The 26,250-nt window shown below is 40.6% G+C and overlaps 1 protein-coding gene and 1 pseudogene across 1 annotated transcript; both read left to right on the top strand.

Annotated features, from left to right (window-relative positions):
- The first annotated feature begins 515 nt into the window (after positions 1–515).
- Positions 516–4,883, top strand: LOC110569981 (spermatogenesis-associated protein 31D3-like). The gene has a single exon (XM_021677939.2). The coding sequence runs from the start codon at positions 516–518 to the stop codon at positions 4,881–4,883; it is 4,368 nt and encodes a 1,455-aa protein (XP_021533614.2).
- Positions 4,884–6,165: 1,282 nt separating this feature from the next.
- On the top strand, positions 6,166–6,241 carry LOC123326593 (annotated as a pseudogene).
- The last annotated feature ends 20,009 nt before the right edge of the window (positions 6,242–26,250 follow it).

Below are 26,250 nucleotides of genomic sequence, written 5' to 3'. Positions count from 1 at the left end.
ACTTTGTGAAAGACCTACGACATTATGGATACTCAACTTCCTCTTTGAGGTATCCATTGCCCTATGTTCTTCATAGGGTGGTTTTCAGTATCACATGGGATAGATAATACATACAAAAGTCCATTGTGAATGATAAAAATACAAGCCTTACTTTCATCGATCATGTGACCTTATATCCTAATTCTTGGAGTTCTCCAAGTCCAATCTACCAAGGGTATCACTTAAAGGACACTCTACTCAGCCTCTTATAAGATCTCTTGCTTCTATCTTCATCATTCTCCTGGTTTCCCAGGTGGGAGAACTTGCCAGAGTGAAGTAAAGGAGGCAAGAAAGGTGCTTTCTCTTCTGCAAAGGTGACTAAACATTACCTTCTTTCTTGTACCACCCCCCCCCCTTTTGAGCAGAGTCTATGAATTTCTAGGGCCTCAGGGAAGCCCGGGATTGACATGGGATGGAAATTCCTCAGAGTTAGAATGTGAAAGTCTTGGGGATGTTGGTGGTGTTGGTGGTGGGGGATGGGGCGCTACCTTTGCCAGATCTGCCAGGGTCACATATATTTGTTCTGGTCCTGGCTGCAGCTTTGTACCTCCTGTCTCCTCAGCCCCCTAGGCCGGCATCATGATACCATCCACTTTCGTCAACTGTTATGTCCAGATCCCTTCTGTGAGGTGTGTAATAGCACAACGGCTGAAGTCAATCGGCTGCTGTTCCCAGAGGCCCTGGAAGATGCTACTCCCTCTGTGATCCCCTTGGTTTCCACGGCTCCTGTGACTGACTCATCATTCACTTCATCCCCTGACTTCTCAGCAGTCCGTCCAGGAGACCTAATACCAGTGCCTTTGCCTGAGCCCTCCCCACCACCCCCCACTATCTTCTCACCTAACCCAATGACCTCTTTAGCTGACTTTTTCTTACCCTCACCCCCCAGGCACTCCCTGCCCCTACAACCAAAACCTTGGGATTCTGAATTCCCAGTGACCCATTCCATACCCCAGCCCCTTGCCTTTCCCCCTCTCCTACTACATGACATTCAGAAAGGGGATCCTGTTGTCCAACTAGAGGCCACTTTACCTCTGAATACCATCTCCGCTCTTGACCCCACCATTTCACAAGGTATCAACCTCTTACCAAATCTGTCCCAGGCAAGGAATCCCACTGATTCATTTGCTTGTCATCATGCACCACCAACCCTGTCTGTTTCACCACCGCCACACTGCACTTTAACTGTGACTCAATCTAAATCGATTTCCATCTCAATGAAGCCTGATCCTGAGAAGTCATCTCCAGATAGCCATGCTGGGTTGTCCACTTGTGTCCCAACAATTCGAGGTAGTGACTGCTCAAGCCTGTCAATTTCAGAATTCTCCTGTTGGCAGGCTCAGGCCAAGAACATGTGCCTCCCCACGTCAGCACACTCCAGTTTTCAGCAAGAGCAAATTTCCCTCCATCTACCAGAAACCTATCTCTGGAGAGACTCTGCTACTAAGCACAAGGAGGTCAGTGCAATTTCTTTCCCTGGCCTTAACTTCCAGGCTCTCTTGGAGAGAGAAATGAAGAATAGAATGGCCTTCCAGATTTTAAAGAAGAGAGTAAAAGAGGAGGGGCCATTTTCCAAACAAATGTGGTCAGAATACCAATGGACATCTGAAGGGAATTTGCTGCAGCCATCTGATGTACAGGTCACCACAGCCCCCAAAACTGGCTGGAATATTGAAGGCAAACCAGAGTGGCTGCGTATTTATCAGCAGCTCCTCAATGTCAAGTCTTTGGGGGAAAACTTGCATCAGAAATATAGCCAGTTCTTCTGGGGTCTTCCTTCTTTGCACAGTGAGTCCTTAGTAGCCACTCTCCTGTTTTCTAGTAGTACTTCCCCACTAGAGTCTCACTTTGTCTTATTCAATGGAATTCATAATACCTCTGCAGTCAAAATGCAGGATCTCATATCTCCACCACTTTCTCATTCCCATCCCCTGCCTCTCCCCAGTGTACATCTCCAACCCTTGCCTCAAACCCTGTCCCAATCCCAGCCCCTAACTTTCACTCAGGTGAACACCCAGGCCCATTTTCAATCCCGCCTCCGAATCATACCATCTTCTTCTTCATCCCAGGTTAGGGACTGTGGAGTGTCTTTCCATAGATCCAAGAATGAGTCAGATTCTCATATCTTGACTGAACATCAACACCTGGAATGGCACGTGTTGCAGAAGCAACAGGAAAGCTTGTGGGGTTTAGTCCCTGTGTTCCAGAAATCTCAAGAAACCATTTGTCCTCGAGCTCCCAACCTTCCATTGGTTAGCCGGTCATCCCATGCCCATGTACCAGTCCCCATCCTTCCCGGCCATTTTCATATCACCTGTGAACCCCAGGAGACATTGCAGTTACATAGTCCAAGGAAGGTAATCCCACGCTGGTGCCTCCATGACTGTAGAAACCTAGAGTCCCTAGCACTGATGGAGCCTCAGTGTAAATTAACAGCAATCTCTCAGCAAAAAAGCAGACATGTTCACTCACAATTCTATGAGCTTCAGGGCCATAGTAGCAAGGATCTAGCAAAGACTGAACTGAATCTCCCAGGAAGATTCCATGAGAGGGTCCCAACAAAGTTCCAGCTAAGGAAGGATATGAGGAGGAATCTTGGGTATATCCTAGAGAAGAGCCCACAAAGGGTCTCAGAATGCTACCTAGTGAAGGGTCGCAGGGCTGCCTTAGAGACAACAAGTAACTGTGTGTGTCATTCAAGGAATCACTCAGGGAATGAATTATTAAATGTCTCAAGGAAGGAGACAGACCGGAATCAAATCAAAAGCACTCTTAGATTACATTTGAGCAAGAAGTTTTGGCAGATCACAGCAGGTAGGATTCCTATAGGTGTGTGTTATTCATGGCTGGCTGATGACAATACCTTGTCTTTCTCTGGGAGTTCCCAGACTACCTCAAAAAACACAAATTCAAAAAAGACTATGGTGGGTAGGGTTTACTGCCAGGTCACCACTCTAGAACTTTCTTTTCTTGATCCCAAAACACGACAGGTGCTAGAGGCACATATTATAAGATTTCGCATGAGTCAGAGGTGGGGTCTACCCCTCAGGGTTCTTGAATCCATAAAATTCTATATGTTGAGAGAAGCCAAAACATGGCCTCTTCCCCAAGTTGACTTTCCCTCCTCAGCCATGCATATTTCTGGGGTGGATTCCAAAGCTGAGTTTTTTAAACCCCTTGAGGGAAGCTCCAAAACTTTTTTGGGAAACAGGGTGAGAACAGCAAATTCAGTCCCCACCCTGCATCATCCTCTCCCTACTATGTTATCTGTGGGCAATGAAGGACGGGGGGTCCTGAAGTCATCACACTCTCACACTGAACACAAGCCTGCAGAGTGTATCCAGATAGCTGAGTGCGGCAGCCAGACTTTTCAGCCCCTTACACACAGCATCGGAGCTCAAGTCAGACCCAGTGAGACTGTAACAAAAAACACATGTGGCCCAGAGGTGCCCACAAGGCAAGCTGCGGCTGGACATGAGCCAAGGCATGAGAATGTGGGTTCCAGCAACAGAGTAGAAATGGTACAGGGCAAAGTGATGGTGGAGAAGAATTTAGAACATTCTGCCATGTCCAGCCTGTCCACGGATATATTCGACACCGAGGAGCTCTGTACTCTTCAATCCCAATCTTGTGACACCTTGACAACCAGTGAGTTGGGAAGCTCCAAAATGATAAATGTCAGTATGAGTAAGGTAGAAACTGCCCTGACCACTGAACATCGCTCACCAAAAATACTGGTTCCCCAAGATTCTAAGCTATCAGAGCTGAAAAGACAGCTTCTGAGTGCTCAAAGATGTCCCACTGACATGCCCCTTACTTCAGATAGCTTGACTTCCAAGGCTTCCCTGACTCCGTCCCAGAGTGTCTGCAGTGGGGACATGGAAGCGTCCCAGGTGCTGCATGTTCAATTGGAGGACAGCAGAATTAGCACGGGGCAGCAGCAGGAGTCCTGGGACTCTAAGCTGGCCTTCTGTAAGTGCCGGACTAAGAATTTCCCACAGAGAAAAAGTGAAAGGAAAGTGAGACCTCAGGATTCCAAAGCAAGAAAATGTAGAAGTGAGGACTCAGGAGTAGGGACATCTGTAGGCAGAAAGGAGAGCTACCGTGTTGAGGACAGAAAATTAGAGAGGGCTTCCCCATCTCTGTCACAGAATGAACAGTTTCCTCCTGAAAGTTACTTCAGAAAAAAGATGAGGCACTTTTTTCAGTGGATCAATTCCAAGAAAAAAATCACAGGGCAGCAGGAAAGTCCCCAGCAAAAAGCCAAGTTCATGTCAACCTTAGTGCAGCACCAAGACCCAGTTCAGAGTGTGACTACTTTTGTGAGTGATGGGCCTCCTGAAGCTCACAAGCTCATGACTACCACTGGGAAGGTCCTAGAAGAGAAGCTGGCATGTAGGTATGGATCTGAGGCCTCAGCATTAAGCCAGCAGCAGGAGGAACTACAGGCCCAGGTAGGGCCTGACAAGAGATATTCCTCCAACTGTTGGGCTCTCTCTGACCCACAACAAAAGAAACGGGCAAGTATCAAGTCCTGCAGCCATGAAGCCGTCTGTGCTGGCCAGAACCGTCTTAGACGTGTCAGACAGAACAGACACAGGGTCAGACATCCCCGAAAAGTTGTGGCCTTCAAGGACCAGGTATTAAGCCAGAGTCAACCCCCTTCTTCTCTGCCCTCCGGGGAACCTGTGCCTCATCCAAGCCCCACCTGTGTGCATCAAGTATGCCAGGTCCTTTCGGCCACCAGGGGTGACCCTGGTGAAAGTACTGTGTTTAGTGATTTGACTCTTCTACTCAAGCAGAAAATGCTTCTCCAGCACTTCCACAGAGAAAAATTTCCCTAAAGAAATCATTCCGTCCTTGTTAAGAAAGCCTCACAGTTTTCATGACAATATATCCTCTGATGAGAACAACCTTCAGCACAACAAAGAATATCAATCCTCCTCAATAAATGTTTCTTCTAATAGAGAGTGCTGTTCTCTGTGTGCTGCACTGGGCCTGGGGCTGGGGCTTGTGCTTAGGGAAAGGAAGAACTGTGTTCAGCTCTTACTGGTTTCCTCTTTGGCTTCTGTAAGTGCACCAGTCCCTTGTAAGAAGCCGGACAGTGGCCTTCTCAGTTTTATCCTGGGGTCCTTTATTTGACCCTGCTCAGATGTCCTGTATTAAAACATTTACATTTTTTTTTTCATAAAAAGTACAAAAAGCTTACTCTGAAAACCTTCGGGCCTTTACAAAGTGAGAAAAACTCTTAAAGTCTAGAATTTGGTTCAAACTCTCTCTCTTTTTTTAAGATTTTTATTTATTTATTGAAAGAGAGAGAATGATAGAGAGAGAGCATGAGTAGGGAAGAGGGTCAGAGGGAGAAGCAGACTCCCTGCTGAGCAGGGAGCCTGATGCGGGACTCGATCCTGGGACTCCAGGATCATGACCTGAGACGAAGGCAGTCGCTTAACCAACTGAGCCACCCAGGCGCCCCAAAACTCTCTTTTCATCTGCTCCCAAACTATCTGTTTGGTGGGGTGAGTTACTATGTCACCTAGGCCTCACCTCCTGGAGGCTACTCAGGGCTTATTAGAACCCAATGATACCATTTCAGCATAAGAGTATATGGGATAGTCTTTGAGCATAAAGACAGTACGTCCAGGGATGTTTCCAGGGACAATTGTCCTCCTGTATCGTGCCTGCCTTCCCAAACATGCAACATTTTACATCAAGTTTACAGTAGTTTAGGAGTGCATTAATTATCTATTGCTGTGTAATGGATACTACAAAATTTAGTGGCTTAAAAAATACATACTTATTATCTCACGGTTTTTGTGGGTCAGAAATTCAGGTGAGACCTACCTGGATCTTCTGCTTCAAGGCTGCAATTAAGGTGTTTGCTGAGGCTACATTCTCATCTGAAGGCTTGACTGGGGAAGGACCAACTCCTGTACTCATTCACACAGTTGTTAGCAGGATGCAGTTCCTCAAAGCCTGTTGGACTGGGATCCTCAGAACCTTGCTGGCTCTTGGCTGGAGCTGGCTGGTTCCTTGTCATGTGGGCTTCTCCAACATGGCAGCTTACTTCATCAAAGCAAGGAGAGAATTTGCAAACAAGACAGAAGTTACAATCTTTTGTAAACTATCGCTTCTCGGCCTTTTGGCTAAGATCAAGTGTAGTACAATCTTTTGTAAACTAATAACGGAAATGACACCCCATTACCTTTCCTTTATTCTATTAGTCAGAGGCAAATCACTAAGTCGTGCCTATGCTCAAAGGGAGGGGTAATTACACAAGGGTTGAACATCAGGAACTGGGGATCATTGGAATCTTCTTAGAAGTCTTCCTAATGCAAGGGTTTCTTCTTGGACACCCTACTCAGTTTGCTGAAGCAAAAGTGGCCAAAGGTGCCAAGTGGATCTTTGTCTCATTCATACCAAGTCATCAAGGTTAAAACTGTTTAATGGCTAAGTGGAGTGGTGGCTGGTAAGTAAACATCAAAGAGACTGGAGCATCCAAGAAGGAAGGAAAGGTGGTATAGAGAGGTAAAGGTAGTATGGGTTTATCTTGAATGGTAAAGTAAAATGAGCCCTCAGGACCACCTGACTTACCAGTATTCAGACTTAGAGGGGAGGAAAAAGTAGGTGTAACATGTCTTATCCTGGCTCTACCACAGTCTCTCCATTTTGCCCTAGCTCCCAGACCACTCTCAGACCATAGGTCTAAAGAAGTAACCTTCAGCTTTTGTAGGCCTAGTCAAGCTTATAGAGGAAGCAACCCCTTCAGGTTGCAAGGTTTAATTTCTATTCTTATTAATTAATATATTTAATATAGTACATCCTTCATTTCAAATTTAACTCTCATAGCTTGAACATCAGAGAGAATTGGTCATCCAATAGATGGAAAAGCCAGTACTAGGGATCTTAGAGCATATAACTCCCATTTTGAGATATTTTCCATGTACCTATGGCTTGAGCACTTCTAGCTAAGGGAGATGTGAAGGCATAAAGGGGTTGAGTTAATGACCCGGGGTCACATAACAAGTCATAGCTAATGTCTATTGCTTCCCTTCAGAGAAATATTGAATGAGGCAATGAGACAGAACTTGGACACTTAGAACATCTAGGAAGTGATCTGTCCAAATGACTTGGTAACACCATCCGTGAGTGATCTCATACTTTTTTTCTGCTTCTAGGATTGTTTTCCTTTCTTCCAGATTCCTGTTCCTATGGGAAAGCATCAGGATCATAAAAAACTAAGAAAGCGTATTAGCTGAAAAATGATTGGAGAGATGAAGATCAATTTCTCTAGAAAAAGATGTGCTTTGTGCCCACAGTCAGGGATCACAGTGTTATGAAATTTTAGGAGAGTGTCATTTACGTGATATAGTGTGGTGCCTGAAGAATTGTCCCGGACATATAATGCAATGGGAATGGGTTACCTGAATTTTTACAACCTCAAGCTTAAACTCTAAACCTAACGTCAGGGTTGACAAAATGCATGAATTGATGGTACCTTAATGTGGACTGGGCATGGGGACCCCAGTTCCCAGCTTCAGGCATTGTGAATTTCTCTGGTGCCAGGTGGTGCCTAAAGCGATCAGATTCCTTGAGGCAGCCGTCAGAAGGACTAACACAGAACTGTGTCCCAATCTGCGGTTGCAGTGAAAGAGCCCAGGCTATGAGAAGGGGCTCTTCTCTTGAGCTTTTTCCCCTAGAACTTCCATTGGTCCTGGATCAGAGCCTAAACTAGGCTATTTTCCTGGGGTCACAAGGGCACATTTGGTCTTCATTAGGAAGGCCAAGTGGCAGGTTCAGAGACTTGTAGAGGCTGCCTCCTTATTTCTCCCAGGAGACTCAAGATCTGTTCCTTCCTTCATTGGTGGGAGTGGGGAAGCAGGGAAAGAACTGATTCATATATAAGTGTAGCAGTGCTTCCCTGTGGGGAGGAGGTTGGGCTGGCAATGACAAGAGTGGGTAATTTTTCTTCGTAGGGATTCTTTCCCAGCTTTAGGCAGCCTTCATTTGAGGCAGGATATTTTACCAAGCTATTGATTGCTGCTTCTATTCCCTGCCAGAGGGGACTCCAGAAGGAACAAAAGTTCACTTCCCTTTTTGTCTTACAGGAAGTTCTGAGCTTCTGTCTCAGGGGTTAATGGTTTTCATGTTTCCTGACCCCCAAAGAGAAGTTGTGAGGCACCTGTTGATAGTCCTGTCCAGACTCTTACGGGTGAGGAAAATTTTCACCGGGTGTTCTCAGGAGAGAGGAGATAGGGGTTGATGTAGGTGCTGGGTTGAAAGGAGAGTTGCCTGAAGGTACCAGTGGCTCCAGCGACTTGATACTAAGGGTGTAAGGTGAGTTCCCGAGTGGATGGGTTCTGTGTGGAAGTCCTCTAGGAGACAGCACTATTTTTCTGAGGGATGAAATGATGTTTGCTGAGATAAATGATCATCAAGCCGCATTACCTTGGGAGCTGCAACAAAATACTGCATTGCCACACTGGGCAAAGTGGCTATACAACCACTGGCCTGTTAATGGGCCAATGGAGCTTGGGCAACGAACATCCCAGTGGCAACCATGATGGACTCAAGAGCAGAGTCTCTTTCTTACATATTTGCCTGATATTGTATATTTGCCTGATAGCAAAAGCCTCTCCCCCCCACCCCCCATCCCCGTTGCCAGGGATGACTAATATTGGATACCTTCCTTCAACATGGGGGCTCTGATCCAGCTTTAATTTAATTTAGAAAAATTAAGTACTGCTTGTTGTATTTCAATTTTGTAAAGCATGCTTTTATGTATATTATCCCATTTAATATTACAATCCTTCAAAGTAGATTTCTTTTTAATTTTTTTATTTAAATTCAATTAATTAACATATAATGTATTATTGGTTTCAGACGTAGAGTTCAGTGATTCATCAGTCTTATATAATACCCAGTGTTCATTACATCCCCATGCCCTCCTTAATGTCCATCACCCAGTTACCCCATCCTCTGACTTCCCCCTTCCCTCCAGCCACCTGTTTGTTTCCTATGATTAAGAGTTTGTTATGGTTTGTCTCATGGTTTATGGTTTATGGTTTGTCTCGCTCTCTGATTTTATCTTGTTTTATTTTTTCCTCTCTTCCCCTATGATCCTCTGTTTTGATGCTTAAATTCCACATATGAGTGATACCATATGATAATTGTCTTTCTCTGATTGACTTATTTCACTTAGCATAATACCCTCTAGTTCCATCCACATCATTGCAAATTGCAAGATTTCATTTTTTTGATGGCTGAGTAGTATTCCATTGTGTATATACACCACATCTTCTTTATCCATTCATCTGTCGATGGATATCTGCGCTCTTTCCATAGTTTGGCTATTATGGAAATTGCTCCTATAAACATTGGGATGCAGGTGCCCCTTCAGATCACTACATTTGTATGTTTGGGGTAATATCCTGTAGTGCAATTGCTGGGTCAGAGGGTAGTTCTATTTTTAACTTTTTGAGGAAGCTCCATACTGTTTTCCAGAGTGACTGTACCAGCTTGCATTCCCACCCACAGTGTATGAGGTTCCCCTTTTTCCGCATCCTTGCCAACATCTGTCATTTCCCGACTTGTTCATTTAGCCATTCTGACTGGTGTGAGATGGTATTTCATTGTGGTTTTGATTTGTCTTTCCCTGATGACAAGTGATGTGGAGCATTTTTTTCATGTGTCTATTGGCCATTTGTATGTCTTTGGAGAAATGTCTGTTCATATCTTCTGCCCATTTCTTGATTGGATTATTTGTTCTTTGGGTGTTGAGTTTGATAAGTTCTTTATAGGTTTTGGATACTAGCCCTTTATCTGATATGTCATTTGCAAATATCTTTTCCCATTCCGTCCATTGTCTTTTGGTTTTGGTGACTGTTTCCTTTGCTGTGCACAAGCTTTTTATCTTGATGAAGTCCCAATAGTTCATTTTTGCCCTTGCTTCCCTGCCTTTAGCCACGTTTCTAGGAAGAAGTTGCTGTGGCTGAGGTTACAGAGGTTGCTGCCTGTGTTCTCCTTTAGGATTTTGATGGATTCCTGTCTCACATTGAGGTCTTTCATCCACTTTGAGTCTATTTTTATGTATGGTGTAAGGAAATGGCCCAGTTTCATTTTTCTGCATGTGGCTGTCCAATTTTCTCAACACCATTTGTTGAAGAGACTGTCTTTTTTCTATTGGACATTCTTTCCTGCTTAATCAAAGATTAGTTGACCATAGTGTTGAGGGTCCATATCTGGGTTCTTTATTCTGTTCCATTGATCTATGTGTCTGTTTTTGTGCCAGTACCATACTGTCCTGATGATGACAGCTTATTGTAATAGAGCTTGAAGTCCAGAATTGTGATGCCGCCAGTTTTGGTTTTCTTTTTCAACATTCCTTTAGCTATTCAGGGTCTTTTCCGGCTCCATACAAATTTTAGGATTATTTGTTCCAGCTCTGTGAAAAAAGTTGATGGTGTTTTGATAGGGATTGCATTGAATGTATAGATTGCTCTAGGTAACATAGACATTTTAACAATATTTGGTCTTCCAAACCTTGAGCATGGAATGTTTTTCCATTTCTTTGTGCCTTCCTCAATTTCTTCCATTAGTGTTCTATAGTTTTCTGAGTACAGATCTTTTGCCTCTTTGGTTAGGTTTATTCCTAGGTATCTTATGGTTTTGGGTGCAATTAATGGGATGGACTCCTTAATTTCTCTTTCTTCTGTCTTGTTGTTGGTGTTTAGAAATGCAACTGATTTCTGTGCATTGATTTTATATCCTGCCACTTTGCTGAATTCCTGTATGAGGTCTAGCAATTTTGGGGTGGAGTCTTCTGGGTTTTCCACATAAAGTATCATGTCATCTGCAAAGAGTGAGAGTTTGACTTCTTCTTTGCAGATTCAGATGCCTTTTATTTAGGTTTGTTGTCTGATTGCTGAGGCTAGGACTTCTAGTACTATGTTGAATAGAAGTGGTGATAATGGATGTCCCTGTTGTGTTCCTGACCTTAGGGGAAAAGCTCTCAGTTTTTCCCCATTGAGAATGATATTCGCTGTGGGCTTTTCATATATGGCTTTATGATATTGAGGTATGTTCCCTCTATCCCTACAAAGTGAAGAGTTTTAATCAAGAAAGGATGCTGTACTTTGTCAAATGCTTTTTCTGCATCTATTGAGAGGATCATATGGCTCTTGTCTTTTCTTTTATTTATATAGTGTATCACATTGATTGATCTGTGGATGTTGAACCAACCTTGCAGCCCAGGAATAAATCCCACTTGGTCATGGTGAATAATCCTTTTAATGTACTGTTGGATCCTGTTGGCTAGTATTTTGGCGAGAATTTTGGCATCCTTGTTGCTCAGGAATATTGTTCTGTAATTCTCCTTTTTGGTGGGGTCTTTGTCTGGTTTTGGGATCAAGGTAATGCTGGCCTCATAGAAAGAGTTTGGAAGTTTTCCTTCCACTTTTATTTTTTGAAACATCTTCAGAAGAATAGGTATTAATTCTTCTTTAAGTGTTTGGTAGAATTCTCCTGGGAAGCCATCCGGCCCTGGGCTCTTGTTTGTTGGGATATTTTTGATGACTGCTTCAATTTCCTTGCTAGTTATGGGTCTGTTCAGGTTTTCTACTTCTTCCTGTTTCAGCCTGGTAGTATATACGTCTCTAGGAATGCATCCATTTCTTCCAGATTGCCTAATTTGTTGGCATATAATTGCTCATAATATGTTCTTAAAATTGCTTGTATTTCTTTGGTATTGGTTGTGATCTCTCCTCTTTCATTCACGATTTTATTTGGGTCCTTTCTCTTTCTTTTTTGATAAGTCTGGCCAGCAATTTATCAGTCTAATTAATTCTTTCAAAGAATGAGCTCCTAGTTTTGTTGATCTGTTCTACTATTCTTTTGGTTTCTATTTCATTGATTTCTGTTGGGTTAAGCACCCAACTCTTGGTTTCAGGTCAGGTCATGTTCTCATAGGTTGTGGGATGGAGCCCTGCATTGGGCTCCACACTCAAGCAGGGAGTCTGCTTGAAGATTCTCTCCCTTTGCCTCTCCCCCCACTCATGCACATGTGTGCTCTCTCTCAAATAAGTATATCTTTAAAAAAAATATATGAAGTTATAGTTCAATGATATCTTATAAATTTAAGAGAGGAATTTTACTTCTGATAGTTTATCCTACACCATATATACACTCGTTGGTTTTAAGAATTTTGAATGTCTGATCTTTTTTTGTGCATTTCTTGTAGAATATAGATAAAATTATCTATGAATACACATACTGCATATGTATAAATATGTACACAGTATACATAATACTCAGTTAAAATAAATTCACATAGCCACTTAGACATTGTGAGGTCTTATTACCCTCCTCTTGAATTTGGGCTAGGCTGTGACTATTAACCAATAAAGAACATATAGTAACCCTATGCCAATTCTGGCTCCTGTCTTGCTCCTTGAGATTCCTGAGCTGCAGTGTAAAAGGACACGGTAGAGCAGACCAGGTGCCAGCTGAGTATTTCCTAGAGAACCAATCAGTGCCACCAGGAGAAGAAGAATTGTCTGGCTGAGCCCTGCTCAAATTCTTAATTCACAAAATCATAAGATACAGTGAAAGTATTATTTAAGCCACTAAGTTTTGTGGTAGTTTGAGTAATACAATCAGAACAGAATAATATATGCATATTTATACACACACATGCACACACATAGATAGCTAAATACATGAGTGCACCCAAACACACACGGCGATAAATGCCCACTTTTTTTTTCCTAAAAAGATTAATAAGAAACTATTAATAGTGACTTCTTCAAGGGACAAAAACTTATTCCTTTTCACAATATGGCTATCTTTACTCTGAATTTTTGAACTTTGCCTTTTGTAATTGCACTTTTATATATTTTTCTTTTTCTTTTTTTGCTAGAAGGCCTATGTGGGTAGTGAAATGAAAAGCTATCTCTTCCTTACATGTTTTCTGTATTTAAAAAACTAACACATTTTATGAAAATTAAAATTAATCCGTGGGACTGAAAGAAAAAAGAGAATGCACACTTTCTAACCATACTTTCTTACAACAATCTCTTTTCCTTATTTTGTACAATGTGTTCTTTCTCTTCAATCCCATTTACCTGACTTTAGCACATTTTACAGCACTGGCAATATTCTAGCCTGGTTCTAATTCTATTATTTTCCTATGCTTCACTTCTTCCACTATATTTTGAAATCATCACCCTTCACTATTCAGTTCTTAGTCACAATACCATATGCTTAAAGTCAAATCCAACCCACAGCAAATGAAATATCGAATCTACCAACAGAGACCCTTTTCTCTCTTCTCAAGAAAGGAAGAACTGAATGATGACATGTTCTCTTTGTCATGGGCATTGTTATTGATGATATCAAGTTGATATATTCAGGCATTGCAGCACAGAGTAGAAAAGCTTTTTTGATTTCTATTCAAGTTATCCAAAGAAAGGAGCCCCCAAATGCCCTACCTAAATAAAAAATATCTGCCATTTTTCAAACACATTGCACTTTATTAGAAGTCTGAATGAATTACATTTGGGAAACAGACTCTAAGTTTGTAGTAGACAGTTTGTTTCCCTAGAATGAAACATGAAAAGAAAATAATTCTGGAAACACATCTGTCACAGGTTAGGTTCTGTGGAAACACACAATGAAATGGAATATGGCGTATTGATTAGGTATGATTAGGGATCCATACCTGTAGAAGGAAGGAGAAGAGAGGAGAACTGATCAAAGAGGGAAGTCAAACTATGTTGCAGGCCCACAAAACCTTGTCTAACCCCATGGGAGGTTCTACAGTGTACATTCATGAAAGTGTCCTGCAGTGGGCTAAATGGGCCTTATATCTTTGATGCAGTCAGTCACTGTATTTGGACTGCTCCAGAAAGGATTTACTCTTGGGTAATGCAGCCTTCTGCAACTGAGGCAGTTTTTTAAAAATTTTTATTATTATGTTAATCACCATACATTACATCATTAGTTTTTGATGTAGTGTTCCATGATTCATTGTTTGTGCATAACACCCAGTGCTCCATGCAGAACGTGCCCTCTTTAATACCCACCACCAGGCTAACCCATCCTCCCACCCCCTCCCCTCTAGAACCCTCAGTTTGTTTTTCAGAGTCCATCGTCTCTCATGGTTCGTCTCCCCCTCCGATTTCCCCCCCTTCATTCTTCCCCTCCTGCTATCTCCTTTTTTTTTTTTTTTCTTAACACTGAAACAAATAATGCAATATATGTTAGGCAAGTGAGGCAATTGTGAAGGGGATGAGAGCTGGAGGTTGACTGTCGACAGTACTCCTGGGAGCTGGCCAACAAGTCATTCTTTAAATGGAAATTTGGGCCTTGTTTCTCCAAGTCTGCCACACATCCTATGCAAAACCATTTAAGTCTTCTGCACCAGATTTATAAGGGTTTACTGATGTATGAAGTCAACCAAGATTTTGAGACAGAGATTTTCATTTTTCTCTAATCCTTTAGTGGCCCACACAGGCAAAATCGTCATATGTGTGCTTGAGATAAACAGGTAAATTAGAATGACAGGGATTTGTATAACACATTATCATTTATAAAATGTTATTCACATATATCAGCCCTTTGACTCTAATGACAAACTTAACTTCTTTTTATTATCCATTGTTAGAAATGATAAACTTAAGGTTGAAAGAACAAGTGATTTGCTGAGTGTTATTGTAGATAATTAGAGGCAGAGCTGTGATCTTCTGACTCCAAGCCCCACCATTATAAATGCAACATATCATAGCAGAGATACCATGTGATTTGTGATTTGGACTCAGTCAACTCTGGTTATATTCCAGTATTTCCATTTATTAGCTGTATAGGCTTGGGCAACTTTGTCTAAACTTTGTAAGGCTTAATTCATCACACATAAAGTATAACAACAACAACACACTTCTTACTGTCCTTAAATGTGTTAATTTAAATGAAGTGTGTAAAGAATCTAGTATAATGCATGGCACACAATAGGCATTTAATCAATTGAAGTTCTTTTTTTATACTTGTCAAAGTCACATTTCATTTGTGTTTGTGAACTGGCTGAACACAAATCACCAGCATTACCACCAGAAATGGCCTGCTCTCAAAGCTCTAAACTCAAGTCATCCACAGATGGGTGGTAAAAACATAAAACTGTTTTTAAATTTTTAAAAATTAAATTTTTAAAGTCATACAATCTTGAAGAAGTTGCATATTCTCTCTTGGCCTCAGTGTCCTTCCAAAAAATACATGTTTAGTAATGTGGGTTAAAAATTCTATGATCATATCCAGATCCAAAATTCTAAGTGTCTATAAATTCACTGAACAATGTGCTTACAGTGCTCTTAGGCTAGTGGAGTGATAAAGGAAATAATATGGGGTAACCACTGAGTACTGAAACCTAGTAACACATGGGCTCTTCTGAAAAAAAACCCTTGTATACGAAGCCTCCAATGTTTGTGGTTATTTTTGGCATGGCCACTAAATGATTGTGTCTGAAACCAACCTTAGACTGGCCCAAAAGTACCTCCTATCAAGCCCTGTCAACATTTGAATGAGTAAGAGTACTGAACCAGGAAGACTACTCTGGAACAGACTAAGCTTCTAGACCTAACTACCAAGTTATGAGAAAGACCAAGGAGAATAAATGACATCAAGGGGATTCAGTCAGTAAAACTCAGACGGTGAGAATTTGTGAAAAATTCTGTGCAGCAAAAGGAAGAGAGAGAGAGAGAAAGAGAGAGAGAGATGAAGATATAAGGAAGGGGAAGCTTGATAAAAAGTATTTAAGAGGCATATTAACCAATTTTAATTGGAAAATTGTTTCAATCCTTATGTGAGCCAGTAAACTTAAAAAAATTGACATTTATGAGATAATCATGGAAATCTGAACAGTGACTGGATATTTAATGACATTTAGAGAAAGTATTGATAATTTTTAAGTTGGCATTATGCTTTTTGGCTCTATTTTGAAAAAGAATCCTTATCTTTAGAGATACATGCTGAAATATTTATGTATTAAATGATGTGATATCAGAGATTTGCTCCAAATGGGGTGGTGAAGAATGGGTAAAAGTATAGATGACACAAAATTGGAGATTAATGGATAATTACTCAAGTTGAGTGATACTATACTTTCTGCTTTTATGTTTGAAACTTTCCTTCATAAAAGTTAAAATACACATACACATATACACATATATACTAAGATTTAGCTCAAGGAGAGAACTGAATCCTCCTGATAATACAAGTGAAGCCTGCATCCAGAATGCTCTTTCCTTGGAAATCTCTTGCTGACACTATGACTAAAAATGGATAATACCCATTAACCACAAAGTTCCCATGAAATGGGACAGAGATGATTTCAGAACCTTTTAGGGAAAACCCCTAGAGAGTGTTACTTGAAATCCATGGCATTAAAGCAAAAGTTTGACTTAATTCCAGCAAGAGTTTTTGCAAAAACGTCTCTGCCTCATCAAATTTTGTTATGAAGAAACTGTGTGAATTTTCCTTTCACTGTGTTGGTCCTGGGTATTTGGATAGGGTGAGGAAATTCTTTTTTTTTTTTTTTCTTTTTTTAAAAAAAATTTATTTATTTGTTTGGCAGAGAGAGAGAGCCAGAGCGTACGCGTGCACATGCACACACTTCGGGGGAAGGGGGAGAAGGAGGGGGAGAGGGACAAGCAGTCTCCATGCTGACCATGAGCCCTCTGGGGGACTCAATCTCATGACCCTGAGATCATGACCTGAGCCCAAATCAAGAGTGGGATGCTCAACCTACTGAGCCCCAATTTGCTCTTTTTTTTATTCTTATGCTAATCCCCATACATTACATCATTAGTTTTAGATGAAGTGTTCCATGATTCATTGTTTGTGCATAACACCCAGTGCTCCATGCAGAATGTGCCCTCCTCAATACCCACCACCAGGCTAACCCATCCTCCCACCCCCCTCCCCTCTAGAACCCTGTTTGTTTTTCAGAGTCCATCGTCTCTCATGGTTCGTCTACCCCTCTGATTTTCCCCGCTTCATTCTTCCCCTCCCGCTACCTTCTTCTTCTTCTTTTTTTCTTAACATATATTGCATTATTTGTTTCAGAGGTACAGATCTGAGATTCCACAGTCTTGCACAATTCACAGCGCTTACCAGAGCACGTACCCTCCCCAGTGTCTATCACCCAGTCACCCCATCCCTCCCACCCCACCCCCCACTCCAGCAACCCTCAGTTTGTTTCCTGCAATTAAGAATTCAGGGTGAGGAAATTCTAAAGCCCCTGCAGCATTTGTATGCAGCAAGGGACATTTATATAGGTTAAAAGTTGGGGGGACTTTATTTTTAAAAATGCTTCTGTTCTGATGAAGAAGTCTATTTCACAGATGAAGCAAGTCACTGTCTCTGCAGAGATAATAATTCCTGTAAAGGGAGCAGGGGAAGGTAGAAATTATAGCCACAGTGAAATTTCTTTTTTTTTAATTCATGTCTGCCTTTATACAAGGTCCTCAAATTGTCCCATTGATGGCAGTAATCAAAAATAGAGAATGGTAATACACCATTCTGACACACATGTATACACACCACACACACACACACATGCACAACACAAGAGTGATAGCTGATGGACTGTGATGGTTCTTTCCAGCCCCAATTATGATTGATAGCATTCCATTACTTTTATGCTTATTTTAAAATTCCCTTGACACAGATTGATTAAAGACACAGACCTCTACGAACCTATGAAAAATTTATGGATTTTGAAAGAGCTTTAACATGTACCATTTGAGCACAAATCATTTCCTGGCTGTCACTGTTTTTCCCACAATCTCTCTTATGTTGGCAATATATGTTTAATAATCAAAAACTGATGCTTGGGATTAAAGCATCAAGATGTTACAGAATAAAGCAACAACAAAAAAAAGAAATTAGATTTGTATGATTTTAACTATTCTTTAATCTGCTTCTGGGCAACAAAATGATTTGTGTCAGCCGTTATTGCATTAAACTTTAATTTTCTTCCACCGGCACAGGATTATATAAAGGAGTATTGGATTGCACTCAGCATGGATTAACCGAGCACTGTCTCTGCTGCCAAGGAGCAAATGGATTTCCTTCTTTCTTTGATTTATATTTTTATTGCTGTTTTCCCCCTCCTTCTAATTCCCATTACCCTTCTGTTTGCCAGCTCTGAGATACCCTGTAGGAGCAGCAGAAAGGCAGGCAGAATTATTGGCTTATTGCATATATTTATGTTCCAAGGCTTCTCAGTCATCTATGTCAGAGAAATAAAGTAGCCTCCAGCCATGGAGACTGCATGCCAGTTTTAAACTATTAAATTAAAACTTTTTTTTTAAGGTAAAAAGTCACCTTTTACCTGCTTAAAATTGGCAAAACTAGCTAGGTTTTTCCTCCTTTCTGATATCTTGGCTGTATCTATAGTGGGTGGAGAAAACTGCTGTTGAGATAGACAAAAGAAAAAGATCCCAGGGCTCCCTTTTTGCACAAAAGTGGGTATATGCAGGAGAGGCACTGAGATTCAGAAGGCTTCTAGAAGAGGCTCTCTTTGGCCTTCACCTTAGGGTCTTTGAGATACAAATGTGTTTCTGGAAACAAGAGTAAATACTCTCCCTCCATTCAGAGGAATAGAGAGAGGGCTGACTGCCTGCTCCCTGCATAGAACCTAGAGGGGGCTTTAGAAACAAGACTCTAAGACTACAGCTGAGTAAGCCAACCAAATCCGATTGTGTCAAGGAAACAAGAAGCATGTATTAGATTTGGTCTGCAGAAATCTCTAGATTTCTGAAGAAGAAAATAAACCTAACTGATTTCAATTTTGGTTTTGGTTCTCACAGACTTCTTGAGAATAATGAATTCCTGGATCTCAGAAGAGCGGCTATCAGGTAGGATGTCCATAGCAGATGCCACTTAGCAGTACTTCTCAGGAAGGATCCAGGTGTCCAAATTGGGGCCTAACTCTTTTGAGAGTGAGCAGCCCCTGCACTGGGGAATGGAATTTATTCTCCAAAGGAGCCCAAATGGGTTGACACAAGCCAAAGAAGCTTATATGAGATTAAGAGAACCATTTCAAAGAGTAGAATAAAGATTAAGAAAACCATTGGCAGGCCATTAAAACAAAAGACTAAGACCTAATTAATGGAGCAAAGAAGTTTCCACAGAATTTGAAGAATAAAAAAATTATTCATGAATTCATCCTTAAGTATCTTTTGGATACACAATACATTCAAAGTGTAAACTATGGAAGTATGGTTAGATGTGAATCATCTTCATTCAGACCTTTTAGTACATCTACTCAGGTAGTAAATAGGTAGGATTTGTTTCCAAAACCAAGAGTCACTTGCAACTTGTCACAAATCTTTATAGTTCAGTATATTTGCATATCGGACATGATGTTACATCATAAAGAACAAATGAAATATTCAAAAACTTCACTCCAAAGACATAATATCTGGCCCAGATATTCAACAAATGTTTGTTCCATTCTTCTCCTTTGGCCCCGTAATGCTATTAGGACATATCACAATCATTTGGTAAAAACCATTTTCTTCAAAGGCCACTTTGGTTTTTCATTAATTATAATGTGTTAAGTAGAGTCCATGTACACCAAATTTATATCAAATTCTATTCTATATTGAACAAACTGTTACCTTGAAGTTCCTGGATAGACTAAATTTGACTCCATCATTCCTGTTTTCTCCAATGGATTTTTGGAAATTGTATAGAATTTTCAGCTTCTGTTGAGAATATTGACCTTAAAGGAGCTTCTTGTGTATAGATAATTCTCTAGAACCCCTTGCCATAGAGATAAAAACGGCCATGCCACAGAAAAGTATACATTCATAGCCCAGAGTCACTTGCAGTTAGAATCTTCTCCAGTTAGGCCAGACATCTACTATATCTTGTTTTGGACACTAGCAGTTACCTATAAAAATGTCCCTAAGATTCAATGAAAACTTATACTATCTTAGAAAAAATGAGGAGGAAAACAATTTAAAGAACATAAAAGGTAAAGAAAACAAGAGAGATCCTCTACTAAACATAGTGGAGTTCCATATAAAACACCATGGCTTATGTCTAATGCCCTAGGTAGAAATTAGAAATAAAGTTTGTCTTTTCTCTATAGTTTTTTCCCTATTTAGCAAGCTTCTTCTGGTCTAATATCCAGTGCTCTCGGGTCCCCCTTTGTTCTCCTTAAAAAACAAAAGTCTTTAAAAAGACTCTCCTAAGTTTAGTCATCCTAAAATCTAAATAACAAGAATAGTTTTAAGTATTATTTCATTTTCCCTATACAACACTTACATCACTAAATCTTGGTTGTATTAATGAAATAAAACCTCAGAGCTCCTGAAATTTTGGGTTTTGTTTTTTTGTTCACTTGTTTTACTAAGCAGCCAGCTACCTTTACATAAATCTATGTGCATTGAGGTCACATTAAAAACACTAGGAATTTATGCCTAAGTTTATGATCAGCCAGCCAAATGTTTCATTTCAATATGTAGCTTTTAAAAAAATTCCATGTGGAAGATAACTTTTATATTTGTTAGGTTTATGTTGCAATAGTAACATGTAACAAACATTCCCAAAATTCAATGTGTACTCTGTTTACTATCACCAACTATATGCTGTTTTTCCACATCAATTTTCTAATATCAACTGGAGGTCTAACAATTCAATTCACTTTAGACACTAACTTCTGGAGGTAGCACAGACTTCACAGGTCAAGAACTCTACAAAATTACCCTCACTTCAGATGTCAGCAACAAGTGGGGTGCCCAACCTATCCCAACTTTTGATCAGAAGACTGCAAATTCAGGGGTTCTTACAACTCCCCTCCTTAGGTTTAGTAATTTGCTACAGTGGCTCACAGAAATTAGGAAAGTGCTTTATTTATGATTTCCAGTTTACTATAAAGGATATAATTCAGGAATAGCCAAAAGAAAGAGATGCATTGGGCAAGATATGGGGGAAGGGAGGGAGAACAAAGCTTCCATGCCCTTTCTGGGTGTTCTGCCCTCCTGGCACACCAATGTGTTCTCCAACCTGGAAACTCTCAAAATCTTATCACTGAAGAGTTTCTAGAGAGGTTTCACCACGTAGGCATGATTGATTAAATCACTGGCCATTGGTGATTAAATTCAATTTCCAGCCTCTCTCCCCTTCCTGGAGGTTGGGGGGAGGGGAGCCAAAAGTTCTAACCCTCTAATTTCACGATTGTTTTTTCTGTTGATCAGTGCCCATTCTAAAGCTATCTAGCCCCTACCACCATGGATCATCTTAACATGCAAGACAGAAAATTCCAAATGTTTGGAAGCTCTATGCCAGGAACTGGGGACAAAGACCAAATGTTATTTTTATTATACCACATAGTAGTTTACAAAAACAAACATTGTCTCTTGTGGAGATTTCTAGGTAGGTTGGGTCTCTGCTAAGCTTACCTGGGATCATTTGAGCTTGGTCTAGGTTGTGGTTTGGTTTGAGATACACTCCATGTATTTTTCTCATTTTGGGCCCAGCAGTTACCCAGCGTATGTTTTGTCATGGTGGATGGTCAAAACATAAGAGGTGTGAACAGAAATGGGCAATGTCTCTTAATGCTTCATCCTAGAACTGGTACATGCTCTTCCCCTCCCACACCACCACATTCAATTGACCAAAGCAAGACACATGGTCAAATCCAAAGTCAATGACACAAGGAAGAAAATCTGCTCATATGGCATTAGTTGCAGGGAAGGGGTAGTACAGGAGAAGTTTTGACAAATAGCACAATGTACTAGAGGTTTGCAAATGTTTTTTTAAAGGGTCAGATAGTAAAAAGCATCACGAAATGTTCTATGTTCTAGCCAGCATTTGTTGACCCCTGCAATATAAAAGTCTTCCCTATTATCACAATTTTCCCTCCCAAATGCAAATCATGGATACCCCAAGAGTCATATTCAATCAGGGTCAACAACCAGGATCTCATGACAATATCTGTATCAGGCGAAAATGTGGCAAATCATGATCCAGAAACTTATGAATTAAAATGTCAAGCCATCTGCTGTACATATATACACACATATACACTGATGAAAAGAGGCAGGATAACCACAGTCAACATCCCTATTTGGAAAAGAAAAGAATTGGAGGCATTTAGGAGTTACCAAAATTCCACAGATGGTAGTAAATATGTCCTAATTAGGCCCCAGATCCAATTCCTATGAATAACTTCCTAGTCCATTGTTCTCCATGGTTCTTGGATCCACCCTCTGTAATATCTTTTCTTTTGTTAACCTTGGCCACATTTGAAAAGACCATCAGAGTATATGCCTTTCTTTCTTAGCTTGTTTCTTACCTGTATAAAATTGGAATCCCTAGGTTCTCTTTCACTGCTCATTCTTAAATTGAGGGTGATATACTTTTGTCAATAACAGCTCTCTGAACACCTTCTCTCTTTTTTTTTTAATCTATGAGTTTGGTCAGTCAGTCCTATATGCCAAAAGTCACACCCATAATTTTGGGGGGGACATGTCTCTTTATCTTGACTTAATTTCATCTTCTTTGACCATATCTTCCTTCACTGAAATTATACCCTTAGTCTCCTTTATAGAGGTTATCTTGCCCAACTGTAATGATCTACTGAGCCCTATCTTAAGCTGTAAGATCTCTGTACAACTTAACCAAAGGTGTCATAGCCACATCCATATTTTGTCTTTGCTCTGAGGCTGTATTTTTAAAACCAAACTCAATTGGGTTTTTTCCATGAGTGTGAGTCTTAGAAGGCCTTTTATTTTTTATTTTATTTTTTTAAGATTTTATTCATTCATTTGAGAGAGAGAGAGCACAAGCCGGGGGGTGGGGGGCAGCAGAGGGAGAGGGAGAAGCAGCCTCCCTACTGAGCAGGGAGCCCCATGAGGGCCTTTTAAACTCAAAATATTTTTAATCTTATCTTCAACTGGTGGAGACTTGAAAGAGTTTCATTTCTCAACCTGAAAAATTCTAGATTTTCTGAGCATTCTATATTCCTTTTCAATTATTTTTTTCCTGAGCTCCTTTATCTTTTGGAACCATTCAAATAAAACTAGTAACAATCAGCTCATCTTATCAACAATCTGTCTCAAAACTTCCATGCCTAATGCCACAAATTAATTAGAAGGAAGATTTACCAAATGTTTTACCTCCAAACAACATGGGCCATTCCCAGGCCACTTAAAACGGTTTCTTCATTCCAAAGCCAATGCTTCATATTTTAGGTTGATGTCATTGCTGTATTTCATTCTTACTACCAATTTTCGCATAAGGTGTTTTTTTGTTTGTTTTGTTTTACTTTTTTTTTATTATGTTATGTTAATCACCGTACATCACATCGTTAGTTTTTGATGTAGTGTTCCATGATTCATTGTTTGCATATAACATCCAGTGCTCCATGCAGAACGTGCCCTCTTTAATACCCATCACCGGGCTAACCCATCGCCCCACCCCCTCCCCTACATAAGGTGTTTTTGTTTGTCTTTTTAGTATAGCTGACACACAATGTTACATTAGTTTCAGGTGTACAACTTAGTGATTTGACAAGTTCATACATTATGCCATGTTCACCACAAGTGTAGATACCACCTGTCCCATTACATCACTATTACAATATTACAGTATGGGGTGCCTGGGTGGCTCAGTCGGTTAAGCGTCTGCCTTTGGCTTAGGTCATGATCCCAGGGTCCTGGGATCAAGCCCTTTGTCAGGCTCCCTGCTCAGTGGGAAGCCTGCTTCTCCCTCTCCCTCACCCACTCCCCTTGCTTGTGTTCCCTTCTCTCTGTGTCTCTCCCTGTCAAAAAAATAAATAAAATCTTTAAAAAAAAAAAAAAAACCAATATCACTGACTGTATTCTTTACGTTGTGCCTTTTATTCCCCTGACTTACTCATTCCATAACTGGAAGCCTATTAATGCCCTGTCTCTTCACCCATTTTGCCCAAACACCTGCCCCTTGAAACCCCTTTATTCATTTGTTATTTTTATAGATTCCATCTATGACTGAAATCAGACAGTATTTGTCTTCTCTGTCTGACTTATTTCACTTAGCATAATACCCTGTAGGACCATCCACGTTGTCTCAAATGGCACAATCTCACCCTTTTTTTTACAGCTGTGTAGTATTCCCCTGTGTGTGTGTGTGTGTGTACACACCACATCTTTCTTATCCATTCATCTACTGATGGACCCTTAGATTGCTTCCACCCCTTAACAAATATTCCTAAAGCTTAGTGCTTTGCAATAATAAACATTTGTTTCTTATTGAGTATATGAAATTGAGGGTGTTTGTTCCTATCTACCTGTCCTATAAGAAATGCTAATGGGGGTCTTCAATTTGAAATATAAGAATATTAAACAGTAACTTGAAGCTATATGAAGAAATAAAGAGCTCGGGTAAAGGTAAGTTCATCGGTAAACATAAAAGCTAGTAATATTTTTGCTTTGGAATTCTTTTTGTTTCCTATATAATTTAAAAGACAAATACATAAAACAATAATTATAAATCAATGTTAATGGGCACACAGGTACAAAGATGCAATTTGTGACAACAACAATACAAAGGATGGGGAAATGAAAGTGCAAAGAAGCAGAGTTTTTTTTTTTTTTACATTACATCATTAGTTTTTGATGTAGTGTTCCATGATTCATTGTTTGCATGTAACACCCATTCAGTACGTGCCCTCTTTAATACCCATCACCAGGCTAACCCATCCCCCCACCCCATCCCCTCTAAAACCCCCATTTCTCAGAGTCCATAGTCTCTCATGGTTTGTCTCCCCCCTCCGATTTCCCCCCCTTCATTTTTCCCTTCCTGCTATCTTCTTTTTTTTTTTTAAATATAATGTATTATTTGTTTCAGAGGTACAGGTCTGTGATTCAACAGTCTTACGCCATTCACAGCACTCACCATAGCACATACCCTCCCCAATGTCTATCACATAGCCACCCCATCCCTCCCACCCCCCACCACTCCAGCAACCCTCAGTTTGTTTCCTGAGATTAAGAATTCCTCATATCAGGGGTGCCTGGGTGGCTCAGTTGGTTAAGCGACTGCCTTCGGCTCAGGTCATGATCTCAGGGTCCTGGGATCGAGCCCCACATTGGGCTCCCTGCTTGGCAGGAAGCCTGCTTCTCTCTTTCCCACTCCCACTGCTTGTGTTCCCTCTCTCGCTGTCTCTCTCTCTGTCAAATAAATAAATAAAATCTTAAAAAAAAAAGAATTCCTCATATCAGTGAGATCATATGATACATGTCTTTCTCTGATTGACTTACTTAGCTCAGCATAATACCCTCCAGTTCCATCCACGTCGTTGCAAATGGCAAGATTTCATTCCTTTTGATGGCTGCATAATATTCCATTGTATATATATACCACTTCTTCTTTATCCATTCATCTGTAGATGGACATCTGGGCTCTTTCCATAGTTCGATTATTGTGGACATTGCTGCTATAAACATCGGAGTGCATGTATCCCTTTGGATCCCTACATTTGTATCTTTGGGGTAAATACCGAGTAGTGCAATTGCTGGGTCATAGGGTAGCTCTATTTTCAACTTTTTGAGGAACCTCCATACTATTTTCCAGAGTGGCTGCACCAGCTTGCATTCCCACCAACAGTGTAGGAGGGTTCCCCTTTCCCTGCATCCCCACCAACATCTGTCATTTCCTGACTTGTTAATTTTAGCCATTGTGACTGGTGTGAGGTGGTATTTCATTGAGATTTGATTTGGATTTCCCTGAAGGAGCGGAGTTTTCATATGCTATTGAAGCAAAGTTGTTATCAATTCAAAACTAGATTATTTAAATTTAGGATATTAATTTAAATTCCCATGGTAACCACTTAAAAAATAACTAACAAATACACATAAAAGGAAGTGAGAAGGGAATCAAAATGACAGACTAGAAAAAATTAACCAAGCACAAAAAAAGACAGTGTTAGAGGAATTAAAGAACAACAACAAAAAAAGATATGACATATAAAAACAAATAGTAAGATGGTGAAAGAAAGCCTTCTTTTTTTTTTTAAGATTTTTTATTTATGTATTTGAGAGAGAGAGAGAGCAAGAGAGAGTGAGCATGAGAGCAGGGTGAGGGGCAGAGGGAGAATCAGGCTCTCTGCTGAGCAGGGAGCCCGATGCAGGGCTTGGTCCCCAGACTCCAGGATCATGACCTGAGCCG

The sequence above is a fragment of the Neomonachus schauinslandi genome, chromosome 13 (genome assembly GCF_002201575.2).
Source record: "Neomonachus schauinslandi chromosome 13, ASM220157v2, whole genome shotgun sequence".
Taxonomy (NCBI): domain Eukaryota; kingdom Metazoa; phylum Chordata; class Mammalia; order Carnivora; family Phocidae; genus Neomonachus; species Neomonachus schauinslandi.
This window is presented reverse-complemented; position numbering and strand designations above follow the sequence as displayed.

Coding starts and splice junctions, on each gene's coding strand:
- LOC110569981 (XM_021677939.2), top strand. CDS start 516: ATGGGGCGCTACCTTTGCCAGATCTGCCAGGGTCACATATATTTGTTC.